We start from the raw sequence: 22,122 nt of genomic DNA, 5'->3' as shown, positions 1-22,122 counted from the left end.
GCATCAGCAACACTGTGTCTGTGGACTTTCTTGATTTGAACTTGTATGTTTTTTGTTTAAAAAGAAAATCATTGCTCTGCTCTGGTCCCAGTCTTGATCCTTTTCTGAGCAGTTCAGCTGAAGTGTTTGAGTAACAGTTCTTTTCGGAGGTCTTCTGCCTGGCTGTCGCGGTCCTCGGGTCTCTGTTCGAGGCTCTCGGGCTGCTCCAGAGGGTCGGTTCTTTCCAGAGTCCAAGCGTCTAATCCGGACTGCAGGGAGGCGTTATGCAGGACACAGCAGGCTAGCAGGATGGACGAACTCCTCTCTGGAGAATACTGCGGGAGAGATGAGATAACTGGATGACACTGCTCTCGGTACGATGCTGCTCTTTCCTTGAATTTACAGGGAGAGGTTAGCTTAGCATAGAATACCTGTAGGTAACCTTTAGTGCCGTCCAAACATCTAAATCTGGTCTGGATTGCTCTGAAGGTTCTGTCCACTATCTCGTGTGTAGCAGCATGGGCCAGATTATACTGAAACTCTGCAGGGGAGTCTGGGCAGTCGACTGGGGTCATTAACCACTTCCTGAGAGGGTAACGGCGGTCACCTAGAAAAACAGAAATCAGATATATGCTTTTTTCTGTACAGAACGATGCAAATAGTCTGAAATCCGAGTCTCACCCAGCAGCCAGCCGTCCTTGATGTCCTGCAGCTGTTTGTGTAGAGCGGATTTTTCTAGAACGTCAGTGTCTCTGAGTCCACCGGGCCAGCGTGTCTCTGCGCTGAGTAACAATCCTCTGGCGTCACACACCAGCTGACAGCCCACAGAGTGAAACCCCTTCTTGTTCACGTACGACGAGTCTTCGCTGTTCGGAGCTTTGATGGTGACCTGGAGATGAAGGGGAAAGGAATATCAGTTAGGCTGCTTGCAAAGTGCTCAAACGTGTTAATAACATAGTATAATATAGTAAACCTGAACACAGTCCAGCACCCCCAGAACTCCTGGGAATCCTGCCACCCTCTGAAACGCCTCGAAGGACTGCTCTGTGCTGGAGGGATCTCTGTTTGGGACACATTAATATTGCTGCTTTGTAATGTCTCTTCCTATTCTGCATGGTGATAATCACAGTATGATATTATAACAAAAGCCTCCTATATAAGCCAGTATGGTATCTTACTTGTTAAACGTGATGAACTCAGGAGCTTTCTCCACCAGGGCTCTGGTCACATTAGACACACATCTTGACATGGACGCCTGGCTGATGCCTATAGTATCTCCCATAGATGTCTGGAATGAGCCAGATGTGTAGAAGCCCAAAGCAGCCAGCACCTGGACCTCAGGACTGATGGCTCTGGACCTCTGGGTACGTCTACAGAGAGCCTGAAACGCAGGAAATACATCCACAGACACATTTAAATGAGTAGTTAACTGGATGACACTACTCAAAACTGAGCGTCATAACATACTCACCTCTCTGAGTAATTCCACCAGATACAGAATAAACTCTCTGGGGAAGCCAAACTGCGTGAGGAGGAAAGTGTCTGAGACAGAGTCCAGGTCAAAGCGGTCCAGGGTCTTTTGGCCGCGACCGTGTAAAAGTAGATCACAGTCCAAGATGGCTATAGGTATCGCCATGCTGTGGGGAATAACACAATTAACATCAATGCATGATCTGCATCCAATACAAGCTTCTTGTTATATCTTACTTGACATCAATAGTGGTATATTCCCATACTGTAAACACACGCACATAAAACATTTCCACCAATACTTTGCTCTCTGCCTCAATAAGATACGCTTGTAAGATGTTTCACACTATTGATGCTGGAATCAACACATTTATATACACTACTTTAAAGTATTCTCTTTTATTATAACTTTATATGAATAGCAGCTTTTAAAACATACGTTTACAAAGCGTTTTGACAGGGAGAGCAAAGACAAAAGCACACAGAAATCAATACACGTATAGAAATATACACATCAACAGGTGAGATAAACTATAGGACGCTTGTACGAACAGTAAAAACGACAAAATGCATAACAAGAAAAATTAAATTAAGAGATGCTAAGGTAAAAAGGACCATAAACTAAAAAATGAATACAAAATAAAAAAGATGACGATGTAGAGATGTATGTTATGATATAAATTACACACAATTACATTTGTATTTCTTATAAATCGTGTTACAGTAATCAATTACAAAAAAACTGCCTCTTTGAAGCTAAAGTTAGCATCAGTTAGTCAGGCAAGCCATTGTGCTAACTAGCTTGCTACCTAGCATTTGAGCTTTCCTAATCTCTATATGCTCCCGGAGCGATAACTCCTCTGACACGCAGATTATTAGCTGTAAATTAACATTAAAACATTAATTAATTTGCTGTGCATTGTTAAGAAAAGGTCTTTTACCTTTTGATATGTCATGCAGCATTTGTCAATAAAAACAAGCCACAGGAACAGGAACACACAATCTGCGACGCGCACTCACAGATTCGACACAGGAAGTGACGCATTATTGGTTTTATTTATAGATTGTCAAAAAAAATTAAACACTTAAATTTTATTTGTAAATATTCTCACGGTATATTCTACCAGTGTGTTGTTTTCGTGTTTTATTGACTGTACCTAACATTTTACATTTTTTATAAAAAAAAAAAAAAAAAGAAGCGCGAAAGTGCGTGTGTGAAAGTGCTGCTATACAAACACGTCGACATGGAGAAGATAAACACAACAGCCGCTCGGTCGCTGTTGACGTTTGAGTCCATCTGAACTGGGCGTGTAAATGTCCGCGGAACAAAGCGCCGTGTACCACCTTTATTAAATTAAATCGTATTTTATTGTAGCTACATTCCCAAGGGAAAAGCTGATGTGAGTCTTGCAGTTTTATGATGAAGTAAAAGTGCGTTGTGTTCAGCTAGCTAGTTAGCATTAGCCACATGCTAGCTGTCCAGTGAGTCACCCCTCCAGTACCTCCGATTTGAAACGTAAATGTTGAGTAATTATCCATGAAATTCAGGAATTTATTGGTTTACATTTGGCAGGTGTTGAACCAGTGTACTGTGCGTGGAGGTTGCCAGTATTATGTCGTTTAAAATGACCTCGAAATATTATTCGGACAGTTTCATTTCAACCATGGAGGCCTCATTTGCTAGCTAACTTAAACATATGACAACAAAAACAATTGTTGTCATATGTTTATTGTGTTTTTTTTAATGTTTATACAGAATGTAGTATTCCCATTGTACTTTGCCTTACTAACAGTTAGTAACTTAAGCTTCTAGGTAGGTCTGTGTGGTCAAAATGGCTTGTTTTGGTCCAAATGTGTCTTTCTCCATTAAGAAAAGTGAATATTAAAGTTATTCACCTTTTTCTCAGCAATGATTTTCTTTTGACCATTTAAATGAATTATGATTTGGGATGCAGTGGCAAAATTAGCCTTTGTTATTGCAACTAAAAGTGGATTCTGATCACTGTTTTGATTTAATATGTGTGTTATCTCTAACGGAGTTATCCTGTTGCATCGCAGGGTTGTGACAACATGGATAGTGGCCTGAGTCCCCAGGATAAAAAAGACTTGGACAAGTTCATTAAGTTCTTCGCCTTGAAGGTAAGACGCCAGTATGATGCTCCTGTTTCAAGCAGAGGACGTAGCCTCTGTGATTGTAGGTATCTGAAGGCCTGCGGTGCATTCTAGTGACCTTGTTTTCCATAATCTTTATTTAAAGGGTTGGTTATGTTTTTTTTCTTCGGTGTCTGGTATCTACTTACGCAAACAGTTTTGGTTTTATTTGTCCAGGCTACGATATATTTCTGCTTTCACACAAAATACCAATCGAGATATCTTTTACTTTTTACACTGAAACATAATCAGCAGCAACATGGCTTTCCGTAAACAATGTTGCTGTGTTCCTCTGGATACTCCTTTACTACTTGTAAATGTTTCTTATGTCCTGTTTGTAGACTGTCCAGGTGATTGTCCAAGCTCGTCTTGGAGAGAAGATATGCACTCGCTCGTCCTCATCGCCTACGGGCTCTGACTGGGTAAAATAAATCATTGAGTCATTCTTTTACCTTTTGCTGTTGAAAATGTTGATTGTTCACCTCAGATCTTCACTTATATGTAGCTTGTTTGGACTGTTGTTCTTCTGCAAATTAAAATCATTTCTGATTATTATTATTTTCTTCTAGTTTAATTTGGCCATCAAAGACATCCCAGAGGTGACTCATGAAGCCAAGAAGGCGCTGTCTGGCCAACTTCCAGGCATCGGACGCTCCATGTGTGTCGAGATCTCCCTGAAGACGTCAGAGGTAACGCCTCCCTCAACGGGGCAACCTCTACTGCTGTCCATTCTCTTCTGTTGTAAACCTTATTTTCTTCCACAGGACTTCAAACTGTGCAGGGACTTTAACATAAGCTGAAATATAGTAGATAACCACTTTAGGCATCAGGTATATAAACTATTAGAGGTTGGTGAGATCTTTGTTGACAACCAAATGTAGCGTTCTTATATTGCTGCATGAGCCATAAAATAAGTATCCCTGTACCTTAATGTCACCAGCGTTATACAGTTTGAGTAGTAAACCGACCACTCATTTACTCCTGTATGTTTCCAAAAATAAAAATAAATAAACATTTGTTTTTCAGTCCACTTTGATCTAGATCTTTCTGTCTCTCTGTCTCACTCAGGGGGACTCAATGGAGTTAGAGACTTGGTGCCTGGAGATGAATGAAAAGTGAGTGATTTTTCTTTTTAATTGAATCAAATCAGGTCACTAATCAATGGACCCGATACTGTGCTGTAAGAGCTGCGTAATCATGTACAGATGACTTCCTCTCTCTGCTAAAACAGACAGCTTTGTGAGCAAACGATCAATGGAAAAGCAGAAAGATGAAATTGCAGTTTCAGTAAAGAAAGTGCTGACAGTGACAATGTCAGATGCTTTAAGTTATAAACAGCTTACTTTGTCTCTATTGCAGTGACATGCTGTAGTTCTATTACATCTCTGAAGGGCTGCAGTTGTTTTACATTTTAGCGTTTTGTTCATGCTACAGATGACATGAGCCTGTCCACAACAGATCCACATGATAGTCCATGAGATGACACAAAACACTAAATGAAACCATCAAAGGAAAGCTGTTCTTCAGGCTTCATGTTGAGCTGCTTAAATACCACTGAAATGTCATGAGTCAATGTGTTTGTGTCCACTGTAGGTGTGATAAGGAGATCAAGGTGTCCTATACAGTCTACAACCGTCTGTCTGTGCTTCTGAAGTCTCTGCTGGCCATCACCAGAGTAACACCTGCCTATAAACTGTCCAGAAAGCAGGGGCACGACTATGTCATATTATACAGGTGCGTGGATTTGACCGGTCTTATTAAAACAGCCGGTTTAGATGCATTGCTGCTGAGCTAGACCCGGTTTGATCCGTCTCCTGTTGCATTTAATAGATGTATGACATATGTCACCATTTTTCTGCCTCTTTCGTGTCCAGGATTTACTTCGGGGAAGTCCAGCTGAGTGGATTAGGAGAAGGTAACTGTGAAGACTGCTTTTTGACTGACATGTTGTAAATCACTGAAAACAAGACTGAATGTTTTTTTCACAGCGGTGTACAAATGTATAAAACCTTTCAGACTCAAAATAAATATGCAGATATTTTCCAATGTTATATTTTTTATTATTTTGTCTTTTGATGCTTGTCCGGGCACCAAGATAAATAAATACACTTTAGAAATCTTTAAAGTGAGCCACATGATAAGACAAATACCAAATACCATGCATGACTTATTAGAGCAGTTTCCCCAGTTAAAGGAATGATTTATTGTAACATATGAGACCAAAAACCATATCTTTAGGATGAACAAACTATAAGTTACTCTGAAAACTCGTTTGTTGAATAACATCAGCTGATATGCTTGTTCACTGACGTTTGTTGTTTGTTTTGAAGGTTTTCAGACAGTGCGTGTCGGTGTTGTCGGCACTCCTGTTGGAACAATCACACTTTCGTGTGCTTACCGCACCAACCTGGCATTCATGTCCAACAGGTAACTAGCACACTACATGTGAAGCAACGCATTCTGCTTCCTGTACACAGAAAATAATTTTAAAAAGTCAAAATGAACATAACCAGTCAACTGTTGAATTGCATCTTCTGTAGACAATTTGGGCGGACGGCTCCTATCATGGGGATCATCGTGGATCACTTTGTGGACCCTCCTTGCGGCAGCCAGCGCCCTGCAAACATGGGACATCCCTGCAACTACAGGTAGCTACAGAGAGCTGTGAAAATGAACGCCACTAATCATTTCAAATGAAAATCCTTAGACATAAGCCCACAACCACCAAACACAGAGATGCAGCTGAAGCAGTTGAGTCTCAGCCTCGCCATAAACGATCGATGGCTTTTACGTGACATAATTCATCTTTTGGTGGTGACTAATGTCTGATTTTAAATATATGACTCACAGAAGGCACATTTTAGTTTAACGCCTTCTTTCCAGAATTTTCAGCACCCAGTAGGATGTCAAAAACGTCTACATTATAATGTGTGTGTGTGTGTGTGTGTGTGTGTGTGTGTGTGTTCAGAGCGCCAGATGAAGAGGATGGAGGACCATATGCAGGGGTTCAGGATTCACAGGAGGTCTGCACCACCTCCTTCTCCACCTCCCCTCCCTCACAGGTAACACTCACTCCTCTCTACTGTCTCTGTCTTTATCCTGTGACTTCTTCTCTTCTTTTCATACCTGCTTTCTTATTTCACTTTTCTCTCTTTGTCTGTTTTCTCTCCTGTTGTCTTTTTATTGTACGTTTTTATTTGTGTGCGTCCAAACTATCTCAGTGTGTGTGTACACTGAGTCCTTCGCCCTCTAAACTGTCTAAGCCCCTCCCTCTGGACAGTCTACCGCTTCCATTGGCTCCTGGACTTGTCACTCACACTGTGAGTCTATGCTGGCCACTTTGAGAGTGTGACTGTGTGATGCACCTTTTAACTGCACTGCTGATCGCTTTCTTCTCATTCGTCTTGGGTCGTGTGTTGCTCCTTGGTGTGTCAGAGTTGAATAATTTTTAGCATCTTCCCCCTTGACTGTTCAAAGTTCCATCACCTGCTTCAGCGCTGAGCTTCATGCACCGTAGTCCTGTTTCATTGTGATGTTTTATATCATCTCCACAACATGCAGCGCTAACATTCTGACAACACAGTGTGTCTCCAGTGTTGCACTGCCGTGTTTGGTGATGAACATTCCCTCTTCCTTCTCTCTGTCTCTGTAGTTGTATGCTTCCAGGTTATCATATCATCCTCCAGCTCTTGCAGGAGTTCCTGAGCTTTGTCACCCTGCTGCAAACCAGGTGATACCCCAGTCCATCACAAAGCACTTCACATCCAGATCCATATACACTGATGCATACTGATGAGTAACAGTAAAATTCAAGCACTTTTAAAGAACAGACAATGTCTCGACCCTTGAAGCCTGTATCGTCTCATCTAAATTGTTACTATAAATGCAACTGCGAAAATAAACATCAAAGCTCAGAGGACGTGTGTGCATTATCAGAGCAGATGGTTGCGATTCTAAAAACATAATAGTTCAAATGAAGCATTTTCCACACTTTCAAGGCTTTAGGGCGAGTCCTGATTATAACTGCGCTCTCTTCTTCCTCCTCAGGTGATGCACACTGGGAAGGAGCACAGTGGGGTTGTGTTGGTTCCAGCCCAGCCTCCTCACGGAACCGATGCTCATTTGACAGTAGAGAACGCCGCCAACACACCCGGCAGCAGGTACTTCTCTTCTTACTCATCATCCCAGCAGCGTCTCCGTAGTGGTCACGTGGAACATACTGTAGGAAGCGGATATGGGATTGATAAGCAGTATCTAAACTTGGTCATCTCTCTTCCAAGTGGTGACGATGACGGCTTCACAAGCAGTGGGGAAAGAAGGCGGGATGAAGGGAGGAGTGCTTCTCCCTCCGACCCCGTGGAGTCTCTCAACGCATTCACGAGGAAAATCGGAGCCTTTGTCAATAAACCCAACACACCGGTGAGTCAGATAGGACTGTTGACTGTTGATGATTTGAAACGTATAAACCTAGTTATTTATTTCCTGCGCTTTGTGTCCTCACGATTGTTTTGTAGCGACAAGCCGTTTTTACTCTGTCTGTGTGTGTGTGTGTGTGTGTGTGTGTGTAGATAACAGCAGCCAGTCTGGATCTGCCATTTGCTGCGTTTGCTCCCCGAGGCCTGGACTCAGAGGAGCATGACCCCATGGTAACTATATTCTCACACAGTTTGGTTTGTCTTTAAATGGATGATATGATAAAAAGTACTCACATTTTTAACAGATAAGAGAAAGATTCTTGCACAGTTGGGATATTCTGTGTGTGTGTGTGTTCAGGTGCAGCCTCCAGACTCTCCTCCATGCCCATCACCCTTGCAGGCCAGCCTCCATTCTCAGGGCTCCGAGGGATCTGCTCAGCAGGACGACTTTGTCATGGTCGACTTTGTACGTAATGATTCCTCTGTTCCCTTCTGCCCGCTATCCCATTACGAAAATGTTATAATAGGCATCACGCTAGATATTAAAGTCTGAACTGCTGCCTGAAAATGAACGTTTATAATCTTGCAAAGTCAGTTTGTTGAGGCTACAGACAACAGCAGCTTAACGTAAAAAAAACAGGGAGTTGTGTGTTGGACTCTATAATGAGATATAAAGAGATGTGTCTAAGATCAGGAATTCTGGGGGTGTTTGTGAAATTCAAAGACTCTCTTTATCTACGTGTAGCGTCCAGCCTTCTCTAAAGACGACCTGTTGCCGATGGATCTGGGAACTTTCTACAGAGAATTTCAGAACCCTCCTCAACTGGCCAGCCTCTCGCTACACATCAGCTCCCAGTCGATGGCGGACGACCTGGTAACACGCTTCCTCTGTTTACACTCTGATGATGATGTCATCTTTTAAAACCTTTAACTTCTCACTCAGATTAAAAGCGAGCAACCTGTGATTTGTTGTTTTTTTCTTGCTCGCAGGACTCACTTCCAGAGAAACTGGCCGTTTACGAGAAGAACATTGACGAGTTTGACGCTTTTGTGGACATGCTCCAGTAGAAGAGTGACGAGAGGAGGAGAAGGACTCTATGTGAGAAAAGACTAAATGGATGGTGGCACAAAATGAAAGCAAGAAGCGGACCGGAGGCTCTGTAGTCGTTTGTCCAGTGAAAATCACTAAATCACCATATTTTAATGTGAAATTCCTTCATCTTCCTCTGTTACCTTGCTGCCAGGCACGTTCACCTCGCTCCAGTTTGTACAGATCACTGTAAATACTGTATTATCTCCTCTGACACTGGCATACAGTACACCCCCTCTCCGCCTGCTCTGGTAGTGTGAATTTAAACTACAAATCTTTATTTTCTATGTGGCACAAATCTCTCGTTGTCAGTTATCAGCATTCAATCAATTCTGTCACTTTAGACAGCCATGCAAGTGAAGGACGGACTACCTGCACTCATGATAGGTTTATTTGAACTCGGATTCATCCACCTTACTATCCTCTAAAGCAGGGATGTCAAAGTCAAATACATCAGAGGGCCAAAAAAACAAATTTGCTACAAGCCGAGGGCCGGACTGGTTCAATGATTATTAAAACATATTAAAATGATTGCATATAACCTATTGAACCAAGACCTAACACGGTGTACCGTATTTTATTTAATAATTAAATGAATAATCCAATATTTTTGTACGGCTCTTTCAGTAATTTCAAGTGAAAACATTTTTCAACAGGCAAACCGCAAAAAAGAAAATGTCCTTCAAAAATAAAATGTGTTCCTTAATATCAAGATAAAGACACACAGCTTTGTGAACAGTCGCTCTGCCTCCCACCGAGCTTGAAACACCCTGTTCTCATCCCCACCTTCCCTTTAGCCATTTTTTTTGGGGGGGGGCTGAAAGTTGACATCTGCCCTGAATGCTGATAAGTAATGAAGCCGAGGCGGCCCACTTGCAGCGTTGCAGAGAGTTCGCGGGCTACCGTTGCATTGTGGGTAATGTCGTTTTCGTGCGTGGAAAACACCAGCAGGCGGCTGTGGCGTGTGGGCCAGTTCTAATACAAATCAAATATCATCCCCTTGACTTTGACACCCATGCTCTAAAGGTTTCCAAATCAAACCAATGAGGCTATTTTCTTCTAAACTCAAGTCTTGAAAAGCTGGTCCTGGCAAATAAATTGCACTTAGAGGATACAGGCCCTTGGTAAAAGTGTTGTAATAAAAAAAAAAAAGTCTTGCTTTACGTTTTCACAGTAGTCTCGTATCAGAAGCAGTTGAGTTGCTCAAAGGCAAGCCTGTCGTTAACCCGAGCCAGGTGTTCCCAGCTGGTCTGTGGATTTAAACTGCCAGCTTTAACGTTTGCAAATGACCCCAATGGAATTTGAAGTGAATTGACTGCTGCCCTTATACGTGCTGAATACACACTTCTCCACGCTGAAGCGACTCGTAGTGGAGCGACACGGTTGCCAGTTTATATTAGACTACATTGGTGTTAGCTGCCTAATAGACTGGCAGCTGAGTGTATTAACTATAGGCTGTACAGCATGCTTATGTGTATTTTGGTGGGAACACACATTTCCAGGTGTCTACAGAAGGGCCCGGGGTCACCATCCATGACTGTTGGGGTTTGGTTGAGAGCTTTAATTTGAACTTTTCTTTGCTGTTGGTCTAGATGTCCTAATAAAGCATGGCTGCTCTGTTGAAACAACTGATGTCTGTCGAATGCCTGGGGCCAGATGTAAAAACCATAAACAGGTATTTATGACAGAATGCAGACACCTCAGTTTTCTAGAGAATGGAGCAGGGGAAATGATAAGATTGACTGGCAAGAAGATTCAAAGGCCATTAGCCAGCCGGCATATAAACCTCCAAGTACATCACATCTTTACATTCTTGTTTTTGCTGCTTGGTCTTTGTTAAACAACTCCGTTCAAGACAGCGAGCAACCATTTTACAACTATTCCTTCTCCCAGCAGGTGAGTAGGGTCAACATAAATACATATCACCATGACACGTCCTCAGTTGATTACTTAGATTTAAGCAATTCATTTTTGTTTCCTGGAATTTTAAGTTTCAGCATGTTTTCTTTTGCAGTGTGCTAATGTGCGTACATTTCTACAGCAGAAGTATGAACATTAGATAAAGCCAGGCTCAAAAAAAAGGTTTCATTTCATTGACATTTGGGGTTTTGGGTCCCTTCATCACACCGGAAAATAGTCCACCATAAAAAAATTTAAATAAACAAGAGAGACCTGTTTTTAGGAATTAAATGTTCGATAAATTAGGCTTAGAATATTTGTATAAACCCCTCTAAAAACTATTTTAACTAGATATCACCATGAAACCCTCACAGTGACCCTTTCATTAAGACATTTGTTTTATCACAAGTTCTCTTAATTGTATCAAATATTTTATTGGGTTTAGGAGAAATCTGCAGACGCAAGAACCTGAGAGAAAATTCTAAAATAAACCCTAATGCGTTTCCTTTCCACTTGTCTGAAATAAGACGTGTTATGGAGGCAAAATCCTAAAGTGCATGAAAGTCTCATCTCGTCTTCAGCCTCTTATCCGGGGTCGGGTCTCCGGGGCAGCAGCTTTAGCAGGAGACCCCAAACTTCCCTTTCCCGGGCCACATTAACCAGCTCTAACTGGGGGATCCTGAGGCGTTCCCAGGCCAGTGTGGAGATATAATCTCTCCACCTGGTCCTGGGTCTTCCCCGAGGCCTCCTCCCAGCTGGACGTGGCTGGAACACCTCCCTAGGGAGGCGCCCAGGGTTCATCCTTACTAGATGATCCTGAACCACCTCAACTGGCTCCTTTCAACACAAAGGAGCAGCGGCTCTACTCCGAGTTCCTCACGGATGCTGAACTTCTCCCCCTCTCTCTAAGGGAGACTCCAGCCCCCCTCCTGAGGAAACACATTTCAGACGCTTGTACCCACGACCTCATTCTTTGGGTCATGACCCAGCTTTCATGACCACAGGTGAGGGTAGGAACCAAGATTGACGGTAGATCGAGAGCTTTGCCTTCCTCAGCTCTCTTTTCGTCACAACGTTGCGGTAGAGCAATAAATGAATGAACGAACTTTTCAGAATTCTCAAATGGAATTTTATTGTTGGTGGTTTCCATCACAAACCTGCAGGGCTGCAAAGGGTCAAAACCATAAAGTTAAGAGTATGGTAGCACGCATTTTACAAATACTCTACAATTCACGATCCTCCAACGTCAGCCTCCATGCGGCCGTGACCAACTACAGATTATTGCCCTTCTTTATTCCAAGAGCCCCTTACTGTTACACTGCTACCTAAAGGGCTGAGAACTGTTAAGCAAACATTTCATCTTCAGACTCATGTCCTGTGAACAGCTATCTGGAAGGCTATGAAGGAAGGCTGCTTTAAAGGCAGCTCTCCCATACAAAGATGATGTAAATTTCCTAACTATGTTTTCTAGAGTTAGCCACTTAACATGCCGTTACTTTTTGAAACACACCCTCTGAACGGTGGCAGACAGAGGCTTTTTTCCCCCCCCAGGTAACGCTGGGAACACGGAACGAGGAAAAAAAAAAAATACAAAAAAAAAAGAATAATTCACAGGAGACAGGCAGTGATCGCCCAGTGTGCATTTCCACCTCATTCAATTGCTCAGTCCACGAGAATGTCCTGTCCCCATTTCCCCCCACTGTGGCCCCCTCTGAGTCTGACTGTCCAATGAGTATGCGTTCTGCGACGTGGAGGATGAGTCCCTCTGGGCGTGGCGAGGCAAGTCAGACATCAGGGAATGGTTGGAAACAAAACGTCCAGATAGAAGACTGTGATAAGACGGGGGACGCTTCACTCGGGTTCCCACTTCCTTGGATAACAGGGTGAAAGTCTTTGAGGTGGATGGCCAATGTCCTCCATTGTCATAAATATCCAACTCGCTCCCCCCAGTTGGCTGAATATCGGCAGAGTTATATAATTGCGGGGTCGGGGAGATGATCGAGGTGAAGGGTGAAGCCGGCGTCCATACAAACTACAGATCAGAGCAGGAGGAAGAAGAGGAAGTGTATGGAGGAGATTCCAGGAGCTCAACTTTTCTTCATGGGCTTTTTAAAGAGCAGGGGAGGTGACGGGGGTTCAGGCTCAGGCAGTATTCAGTAGGTCCTGTATGGCTTTCTGCTGCGTCTCGTTCAGTGTCGATACACACTGTGTCCATAACCCTGCTGACACCTGGGGGGACACAAAAGAAAGTAGTCAGCCTCGAAACAGCTTCGTACAGATGATGTTTATCGACGTCCCACGCGATTCGTGTTCATATTCTTTGAGCTCACCTGAACTTGGCGGATGACATTTGCCAGCCGTTTGCTGCACGCGTCTTCGCTCTTGACCGATTCGTTCGCAACTCCGTCTGCGATGATGAGGAAAATCTTAGGAAGGTTGGCGTTGTCTGGTCCGAGGACAATGGGGTTGTTGCTACAGAGAGAGAAGATAGAAGGGGGAGAAAAAAATTAGGTGTTCGTACGTACCGCGGTTTAAAAAAAATAAAGTTTTTAGAGGTTGCCCTACCTTTCAATGAGGTCACACAGGAAGTCGAATGTGTGCACGGCCTCCTCTTTGTCCTCGTTGAGTGGTAGCCAGTTGATCCAGTGGGGCAGGATCTCATTGACGTTGACGCACTCCGGCCGAAACCTCATGACCTTTCCTACGGCGGAGATGCAGTTCTCTGTGGCGTTGACGTTCTCCTTGGAGCGCGAGTCGGCTGCCTGGATGACTCTGACCAGCAGCGGGATGGCCTCTGGATCAAGAACACACCCCGTTAACTCAAAGCCAACAACGCCACGAGTTAAGACCAGTGGCGTCGGGCCATACCTGTACAGAACGGGCGGTAGCTCTCTCCTCCATACTGAGCCATGACACCGACACCGTAGGCGGCTGCCTGCCGGACCTCGGGGCTCGTGTCACACAGCGACTGCAGCATCGGCCGCAGGAAATACTCTGCGTATTTGAAGGAGGCGGGGCTGCAGTGCTCCACCACGTCGTCGAAGATGCACAGACCCCACTGTCTGTCTGCCCACGGCCTGCTGGGACACTAAAGACAAGTTCAGTTAGTTACTGTTGGACTGTTGGGCATCTTCAGTCATTCGTTGAAATGAAAACAGGAAGTACTTACTATTAGCTGGACGATGAGCTGCAGCAGCTGTTCAAACCAAGGCAGCACCTTCTCTTTGTAACTACTGAACACTGAGTGCAGGATGTCTGACACTTTGGTCAGGATGTACACGTCATTCTCATCCTGTAGAAGAAGGATGAGAGGAAAAAATTGTTAGTTTGAGGTTATTTATTGGAAAAAACTATGTCAAGGTTTTGTAACAGCTCCTTTAGTGAGGCGAATATATTGACCTCGTCTTGTAACGATTCCTCCACCTGCTCATCATAGTCTTCATCCTGTCTCTTGGCTGTGAAGGACAAAGAAGAGTTCTGTGAGGATTATGTATCAACAAAACTGCATAAAGGCATTTTGTTTCAAGAAAAAAAAAAAAAAAAAAGGAAGTCTCACTCTGTCTTAGCTCCTGGTTCTTAAAATGCTCCTCCAGTTTTCCTTTCAAGATGCCGCCCAGCTCCTCAAAATGCTCGTTGTTCAGACAGCCATCTCCCATCAACTCAATGCACTTTAGACAGAAAGGGACACAAAGGGGTCAGAGACCAGACGAGTTCCTGAATATTACAATAAAAACACTCCAGAAAAAGTAAATACCTTGGCAAAAGAGTGCATGATCTCTGAGAGGACGTCAGAGTCCGGCTCCGTGCCGATGGACTTGATGAGAGCGTCACACATGAAGTGCCACATCTGAGTGAGGTACTCTGGTCCTCGAACACGCGCGCACTCCAGCAGCAGGGGCATGGACTCGGCTGCTGCCACCCGCACACGTGACACGGTTAAGGATCATCAAGCAAGCCTCATATTCTTTCATATACCACATTTATAGATCAAAAGTATAATAGAAAAAAAAAGGATATCATCATGGAAGTAGAACTTGAGAAGAGGCACCATCAGCTTCACCACCTGCTCAGTGTACTCCACAAAGCCCTCCTTCAGCTCTTTGGCATAACACACCTGGAAAAACAACACAGTGTCTCATTAATGGGCTAGTATCTAATGCACTGCCAAGTCTGCCTCAACCCCCCTCAGGATCCGGACAGTGTTCACACGTCTCAGTGCTCTCCTGCTGTAGTGGACTGGACTACTCACCAGCATCTGGCAGGCAGTGGCCTTCTCCTCCAGGCCGGCAGTCTTGATGCCGAAACTCTGCTGGTCTCCCAGGTTGACAAACTCCCAGCCGTCATCCTCTGATATGTTCTCCATGTCCTGAGCTACAGGACAGAGACAAACAAGGTCAAATATCTCCTTTGTTTTGTACTTAATGCCTGCTGTCTTTTGCAGTGACTACTGTTGTGTCACTTACTGTCGAGCAGGGCCACCTCAGGCTTGATGGAGGCTGTCTTCATCAGGGGGCCCATCACCACGGGCAGGTACTGCTGGAACTCCTTCCCCAGGATCTTACACATCCTGGCCCAGGCTGAGATCATGTACGAGATCTAAACCGCAAGCGACAAACACGTGATGACTACAGTGCAACGGTAATATGAGATTTAAGAAACTGGACGGTTCAAAGTTCCGTTCCTACCTGAGGATCGTCGTCCTCCAGGTCGTTGAAGTCCGTCTGGGTTTTGAGGAGCAGCTGCATGACGGCGGAAGCATCTGGCATAAACTGACACAGAACAAAAAGGACACATGAAGTTAGTTAAGTTAACTCTAGATCTCGGTGGATAGTGTCCCGGCCCGTGCAGGCGTACCTTCTCCTTGCCGACAGCCAGGCCGATGAGGCTGATGCACTCGATGGTTTTGCCGCGAAGCAGCCGCAGCTCCTTCTGCACGGCGTTCTCTACGATGTGTTTGAGCGAGGGCATGAACAGGTCATAGTATGGCACAAACTTCTCCTCGGCGGTGTCAGCGACCGAGGCGATGGACGTCACAACCTGCTCCAGGACCAGTTTGGTGCCCTTCTGGATCAACTGGGAGGAGAGAAGAGGACGCGGTTAAGACCCCTGACAAAAAATAAGTCTAGCGTGTTAGCAGGGGCTAAATAAAGTGTGAATGGTAAGTGCCACTTGTACCTCATGTAGCTTGGCTACCATGATGACATGAAGGTGCTGCACCAAGCTGTCCAGATAAGGGATGAGAAGTGATTTTGGACAGTCCTCGGTGAAGTTGATGAGGGCGGCAGCAGCGTGCGCCTGCACCCGGGGGTTACTCTGGTCCTCCATGGTCTGAAGCAGGGCAGAGATCACCTGGATGGGAGGAATATGCAGGGTCAAGAGTCTTTCTCGCCCACAGTAGTAAACCTTTAATTAATGCATGTGTTCAGTCTAATGCAGAAGTTACCTTGTCATGGAATTTCTTTTGGAAGGTCGGAGCAAAGTCTGTGGCCATCTGTCCAATAGCATTGCAGGCCGCATAGCGTACCCTTGGGTGCTGAGGAGGGAAAATCAAGTTCTGTATCGTTAGTAACTAAATAAGTGAAAAATTTGGTGAAGAAAAACAACTTTTGGGTCGTGTTCTTACAGGATCGGAGCAGAAGAGGAGGACGAAGCTGACAATCTCTTGGAGGATGGCCTCCATCTGCTGGTGGCAGCCCTCGCCGATGGCAGACAGTGCCATCAGCCCCGCATGGCGGTACTTCCAGTCAGCTGGTGACGGAACGCAGCGGGTTGAGAAAAAAACTTCGGATGTGACAGTTTAAATTTCTTCAAATCAGCCGGTTTACTTACAGTTCTGAAGCATCTCCATGATGTGCTGTTTGATCATGGGCAAAATGATCTTCCCCCCCAGACCACAGGCAATTCTGTCGAGAGCGCTCTCCCCCGCCACTGCATTACTGGTGAGTGACGGGAAACAAATCGCTCAACACACAATATTATCAACACGTTTCCATAAATTGAGCACATGACGATACCCTATAGTCTTGGTGGTGATACACCAGGCCTTACCTGTCAAAGTCATCATCCTCCAGCTCGTCAGCCATGGCCCAATCGTCATCGTCCTCAAGGTCCACCATCATAGCTAGCATCTGGGGCACTGAAGACACAACCCGTACATACTGTATTACAGCTGTCTAAACTTTTCTGCCCAACAGTTAATTGTCAGTTAATTGATCCTCACCACTCGAAGCCACAATGGCTGTGTGTTTCCTCAGCATGGCGGCTGCAGTCTCTGATAAAGTGACGATGACCTCCAGTGCCAACTGCCTCTGCATGTTTGTCAGGTTGGTGTCGGCACACAGCTGAAGAGACACAAACATGTTGGTCACAAAGAGCATACAGGCAAATTCTTAAATGTAAAAAAGAAAAAGAAAAAAAAAAGTATGTTGTGAGTCTCTTCGGGTGCTCTCTGACTCACCTTCAGGCAGAGCTGCAGAGTGGCCTCCAGGTTGGGTCTCAGGTATTTGGGTGCGGTGTCTGCAATTTCCACTAAGGACTTGAGCACAGAGTCATCTCCCTGGTAGCACGACTCGTTCACTGCCTGATTAAAAACAGAAGCCGGGGTTAGTGTAAATTTAGCAACATCATGTCACTGCTGAATGAACGTACTTGCAACACTGCCACCAAAATCTGAGGGCTTAACCTCTACCTACTGTCGTGAGTCACGGGCCAAATACACAAACACTGCTGTAATAGAGCTTAGCTGTTTGCCAACAGAACTTCTTTACGCAATGCAAACCGTATCATCTCTACGCAGCTTGACAACTATAAGACAAACAAGCTGGAAATAAGCATCAAGTCTGTTACTTTGAAGTTCCATCTTCCTTTTGCAGATGCATTTCCTTATTTTCTTTCCCAGTAAAGACTTTATGCAGTTATGCACACAGAAAGAGTATCAAGACCTCCATGTTACAGGAGATCTCTTTCACTTGGACCTTTTACAGTATGATCAAAGCTAACATTAGCTAATGCATCAGGACATGTAACATTTAGTTTGCATTTATTGGTCTCAAAGGACTAATTTAGAAACATTAACTGACTGGTTAAAAGCCATTACTGGTGTAAGGATTACACACAAAACATGTAGAGAACATCAGATGGCATCCGTACACAGTGGAGTGGTCGCAGGGGTCAAGGAAATGAAGCCAACCCTAAAGTGACAGAGGATAAAGACAGTTGTCCTGGGATCTTACCTGCAGGATGCCTGGCAGCAGGTCAGAGAAGTGCTTCAGCAGTGCCGTGTTGCTTTCGTTTGACAGAACAAAGGATGCTGCAGCCCGAGCTGCCAGGGTGCGAATCTGAAAAACGATTTGAAATCAAATAAAGTGTGTATTTATATAAAAAACAGGAAATTAACTGCCCAAAAGCACCTTGCGAGATCTTACTGTACCTGTGGGTTTGCCTGGTCCTGCATACATTGAACAAGCATGCGCTTGATAACTTCCATATAATGCTGCTGCTGGTTACCAAAGATTCCTGGGAAGTTCCTAAAAAGACCAAGACACCACTGTCAGCCAGCAGAACTATCGTCTGGACATTCGAGCAAAGGGATTAAGGGAACAGAGACTCACCAGAAGATGTGCAGGGCAGATTCTCGCAGATTAACACTGTCAGAGTTGACAGAGTCGAACAGAAACTTGAGCACCTCTGGCCACTGGTTGTTCCCGTCATCATCTGGAGGAAAGACAATACCATTATGCAGTGAGAGGATGAATATAATATAACATTGGCTAAAAACATCCACACCTGACCAGCTGTAAAAAAAATGTTAGGAGGAGTATTACCAATGAGGTTGCGGGTGAGTTCAGCTGCAATGTCGCAGACCTTCTTGCGGATGTTTGGCGAGGTCTCGTGCTGAATGCTGGTCAGCAGCTCTGTCTTGATGGCCGTCTGCATCTCCAGGGTCAGACCCGGGTAGATCTCCTCGAAGGACGATGACAGCAGCCGGCGCAGCAGCACCGCTGCCATCTGTTTGACCTGGGAGGAGAAAAACACTCGGTTTCAACATCGTGCTTCACCACTCTGCCTGGGCCTAGCTCCTCTCTGCCTGCTCCCGTTTCAAGACTCTAAAAATATCAGCCTTGAGGTAAAGAAAAGGAGAGGATGCACGAGGGACCGAGCAGCTGGTGAAGTCAGAGTTAACATAACTGTCCAAATGCCAAAACCATGACTCATGACGGGCCTTAAAGTTAGGCGGTGGTGGGGGCCCACGTGCGATGGCCGGACTACATTCTTAAAATGCCGTCAATGTGGCACATTTTCAAAGCTTTATACCCAGGCCAGTGAAACTCTTTTCTAAATGACTGACATGTGTTTTAAGTCAGGCACACAGTTTCAAGCACCTTATGTTTTGGGGCTTCCCCTGAGTCAAAGTTAAGTGTACAAACCTCCTCCGCAGCAGATGCATCTCTGATGGCCTGCAGCAAGAATGTGATCTTGGTCTGGCCCTGGATGGTGTCATAGGCTTCCTGCGAAAGAAAGCAGTATGGGTGAGACATGCCTGACAGATGCACGCAAAATGAAGCTCTAACAGTAAGACAGTGCTGTGTTCACTTTGTTGAAGTCACAGAGAAATGGCATTCTGTAGTTGCAGTTCCACACTGAAAGAGATGCTAGTTCGTTATTGCATTAATCTTAATGAACAACATGGGTGTGGTTATTCAAAAGTCTGTTTTATTCACTAGGTGTTTGTGGCTTTGACTGTAAAATAAGACTCAAAAGCTCGTACTGTAATCCTGTTTTCTTGTCGGACGGAAATTATATTCAGTGGTAAAACAATAAGTGGGACGGCAATTAAGTTTAACTTGTAAAATTGAACAGATAAGATAATAAATTGAAGATCTGTAATGGGGTTTAGTTTCTGCTTTGATTTATCTTGCACGCTTGTTGGAAGTGCTGGAACAGGAAAAGAAAGAAGCAGTTTGGACAAAACTCTCACTGGGGGCATGTTGTGCTGTGCATTAGGTCCCTCGTGCTCTTGAGCTGCTTCATGAAGGCACAAAAGAAACGCTCTATGTGGATGCAGTGGCTATGTGCTCTAAGGAAAATATGATCATATGCAAGTGGTGCTAATGGTAAACAATGGAGGGTTGTTTTGTTTTTTTTTAAATAAGGGAGTGTCATTGTGCCAACAGGATGGTGTGTGAGGAATCTTTAAATAACACCTCCTGCCATACCCCGATTTCCCATAATAACCTAATTTCTTTCTTTCTTTCATCCCTTTAACTTAAAGTAACATTCAAGTGCTTTTAAATAAACACCAAGTAGCCCATCGCAGACTCTAAACACCTATCATGATGGACAGAGTGCCATCTTGATTAATTACCCAGAGCAGTAAACACTTTCCCCACTTTATAACTTTAAGACTGCACCATAGTTCACTTCATGGCTCGCCATCCCTCTCGTGCATTGGATGGGGTTAACCTGGGGAGCTGAACACCTACAAATGTTTAGTAGCTGTGGTCTTTAGCTGTTAACATGTGGGGTTTAAAGTGCCCTGCAGATGGATCTATTCCTATTGTGCGTGTGAGAGAAAGAGAGAGTTGCTATAAAAGGATGGATTCCAATGAGCTTAGTGTCCGCGGCAGACAGTCTGTGGTGTATAAAGCAAAACGCTGACCACCGGTGAGGGGGGGAGAGGGGGAGGGTTATAAGACTCAGCCACCTCATCCAAAAGTGATGAAGAGGTAAACTGTGGTAACAATGTGTTGCAGCGACAAGAGGCTAATCGTGGTGAATAGGCCAGCAGCTAGACTGAGACCAAACAAATCCTCCAGGGAAACTAATCCAGGAGGAGGGGATGAAGTGAGACGAGCCTTTATTAGCGCGCAGACTGAAACTGAGCCAATTAGCGTCACAGCTAACATTAAACCAAACAGTTAAAGCACGTTTTAAACACTGACTTTCGGATAAAATGACTGAAGGCCCACTGCTGCTGCTAACATGGCTCGCCCTCTGACGTTAGCCGGCTAATGCAACTAGCAGCATTAGCTCCGTAGCTTCACGCTTACTTCCTGTAGCTTCACTGTCAGCTGGAGGTTTTTTGGGGATAGGCTCCCCCACCCATAAAACGGCACGTTTCACCTTAACTCAACCCGACTGAGTGTGACACAAACACGCACAACCAGTCGCGGTTTTGCGTTGACACAACTACGCAACATGGAGGGTAGTTAGCGTTAGAAAGTCAGTGTCGGCTTCACTTTGCACGTGGGCTACCGAGCTTGACGTGAAAGCTCCACTGCGCGCGCGGCCACTGAGCGTTGCTAAGGCGGTTAGCTGTTGCTAACCTGATATCTTCAACCAGCGAACTCGTCGCTCACTCAAACCAAGCTACGTTTTTTTTCAGCTCCGCTCACCTCTGATTGCTTCCTGACGGTGTTGTCAGGGCTCATCAGGTTGCCCAGCAAGAGGTAGAACTGCTGCTGCTGTTCCGCCATTGCAGTGAGATCCAAAAGAGAACCAGCCGGGTGTAGGAGCGGCGAAATGAGCCCGGCAGTGCTTGCTTCAGCTCACAGTGCTCCTAACGTCCCATTGGCTCGCTTTATCAACTCTACTCGTCATTCATTGGACCAGAGCGCTTTGTCGAACGCGCGTCACTCGCTCACACGGGTTCTCGGCGCCTATTGGATGGAATCGACACAGAAAAGTGAATGCGTTGTTCCCGTTGGCTAATAATGAATTATCGAAGCGCGGGAATTTGCTACATCGGTGCCTTTCTGCCTGTCAGCATCGGCCGCCATCTTGTGTCGGGGTTCCTAGGCAGTTCACCTATAACAAACGAACAAAGGATGAAAAAAGCTTTTCACAGGTAAGATTTGATTTTGTTATATTTTATGTTACTAACGTTTGAACTGTATTTATCACGTTAACGTCACAACTCTCTCCAACTACAGAGTTTGAGAGTTTGAGGAAGAAACTGTAAGTTAACGCTATCTCAAAGATACTAAATACTTTAAATAATGCAATCAGGTGTATTTATTGTAAATATTACAGTCAAATGTGTATATTGTAAATATTAAAATCAAATGTTTATATTGTACATATATCAATCAAGTGTATATTGTATTGTAAATACTGCAA

The 22,122-nt window shown here is 44.6% G+C and overlaps 3 protein-coding genes across 6 annotated transcripts; 1 reads left to right on the top strand and 2 right to left on the bottom strand.

The window, feature by feature from the left end:
• Positions 1-102: 102 nt before the first annotated feature.
• Positions 103-2,467, bottom strand: harbi1 (harbinger transposase derived 1). Its single transcript, XM_083937742.1, has 7 exons — positions 2,391-2,467; positions 1,451-1,616; positions 1,158-1,360; positions 953-1,040; positions 661-868; positions 411-586; positions 103-314 (listed from the first exon to the last, which is right to left on the bottom strand). Exons 2-7 carry the CDS (start codon positions 1,613-1,615, stop codon positions 114-116), a joined length of 1,041 nt encoding a protein of 346 aa, XP_083793868.1. The 5' UTR covers position 1,616; positions 2,391-2,467; the 3' UTR covers positions 103-113.
• A 234-nt stretch (positions 2,468-2,701) lies between these two features.
• On the top strand, positions 2,702-10,733 carry atg13 (ATG13 autophagy related 13 homolog). 4 transcript variants are annotated; one of them, XM_083938201.1, is made up of 18 exons: positions 2,702-2,849; positions 3,508-3,588; positions 3,942-4,022; positions 4,170-4,289; positions 4,669-4,715; positions 5,194-5,334; positions 5,475-5,515; positions 5,931-6,027; positions 6,141-6,248; positions 6,569-6,662; positions 6,822-6,920; positions 7,253-7,330; positions 7,648-7,760; positions 7,881-8,019; positions 8,169-8,246; positions 8,374-8,481; positions 8,768-8,889; positions 9,006-10,733. In XM_083938201.1, exons 2-18 carry the CDS (start codon positions 3,520-3,522, stop codon positions 9,127-9,129), a joined length of 1,659 nt encoding a protein of 552 aa, XP_083794327.1. In that variant the 5' UTR covers positions 2,702-2,849; positions 3,508-3,519; the 3' UTR covers positions 9,130-10,733. The 4 variants fall into 4 exon arrangements, with proteins under 4 accessions (XP_083794327.1, XP_083794328.1, XP_083794329.1 ...); XM_083938202.1 differs by having other exon boundaries at positions 8,761-8,889; XM_083938203.1 differs by lacking the exon at positions 6,822-6,920.
• Positions 10,734-12,166: 1,433 nt separating this feature from the next.
• kpnb3 (karyopherin (importin) beta 3) lies at positions 12,167-21,497 on the bottom strand. The gene is made up of 26 exons (XM_083938159.1): positions 21,399-21,497; positions 19,431-19,511; positions 18,828-19,020; positions 18,615-18,717; positions 18,434-18,530; positions 18,237-18,341; positions 17,462-17,584; positions 17,225-17,345; positions 17,053-17,140; positions 16,834-16,940; positions 16,628-16,752; positions 16,448-16,537; positions 16,180-16,353; positions 15,859-16,077; positions 15,690-15,773; positions 15,468-15,600; positions 15,254-15,375; positions 15,022-15,118; positions 14,759-14,931; positions 14,561-14,672; positions 14,404-14,459; positions 14,174-14,296; positions 13,873-14,092; positions 13,570-13,798; positions 13,335-13,476; positions 12,167-13,233 (listed from the first exon to the last, which is right to left on the bottom strand). The coding sequence occupies exons 1-26, from the start codon at positions 21,477-21,479 to the stop codon at positions 13,147-13,149; spliced, it is 3,285 nt and encodes a 1,094-aa protein (XP_083794285.1). The 5' UTR covers positions 21,480-21,497; the 3' UTR covers positions 12,167-13,146.
• Between the last annotated feature and the right edge of the window lie 625 nt (positions 21,498-22,122).

This window comes from Echiichthys vipera, assembly GCF_963691815.1.
Source record: "Echiichthys vipera genome assembly, chromosome: 23".
In the NCBI taxonomy this organism is placed as follows: Eukaryota; Metazoa; Chordata; class Actinopteri; order Perciformes; family Trachinidae; genus Echiichthys; species Echiichthys vipera.
Note: the sequence above shows the minus strand (reverse complement) of the source record. Positions and strands in the feature narration are given on the sequence as shown.

Coding starts and splice junctions, on each gene's coding strand:
- harbi1 (XM_083937742.1), bottom strand. CDS start 1,615: ATGGCGATACCTATAGCCATCTTGGACTGTGATCTACTTTTACACGGT. Junction 1,041..1,157: donor GAGTTCATCACGTTTAACAA/GTAAGATACCAT, acceptor TGTCCCAAACAG/AGATCCCTCCAGCACAGAGC. Junction 587..660: donor CAAGGACGGCTGGCTGCTGG/GTGAGACTCGGA, acceptor CTGTTTTTCTAG/GTGACCGCCGTTACCCTCTC.
- atg13 (XM_083938201.1), top strand. CDS start 3,520: ATGGATAGTGGCCTGAGTCCCCAGGATAAAAAAGACTTGGACAAGTTC. Junction 4,290..4,668: donor TCTCCCTGAAGACGTCAGAG/GTAACGCCTCCC, acceptor TGTCTCACTCAG/GGGGACTCAATGGAGTTAGA. Junction 8,247..8,373: donor CAGAGGAGCATGACCCCATG/GTAACTATATTC, acceptor GTGTGTGTTCAG/GTGCAGCCTCCAGACTCTCC.
- kpnb3 (XM_083938159.1), bottom strand. CDS start 21,479: ATGGCGGAACAGCAGCAGCAGTTCTACCTCTTGCTGGGCAACCTGATG. Junction 17,346..17,461: donor CTCTGCAGCTCTGCCTGAAG/GTGAGTCAGAGA, acceptor GTGTCTCTTCAG/CTGTGTGCCGACACCAACCT. Junction 15,601..15,689: donor TGGAGGACGACGATCCTCAG/GTAGGAACGGAA, acceptor CTTGCGGTTTAG/ATCTCGTACATGATCTCAGC.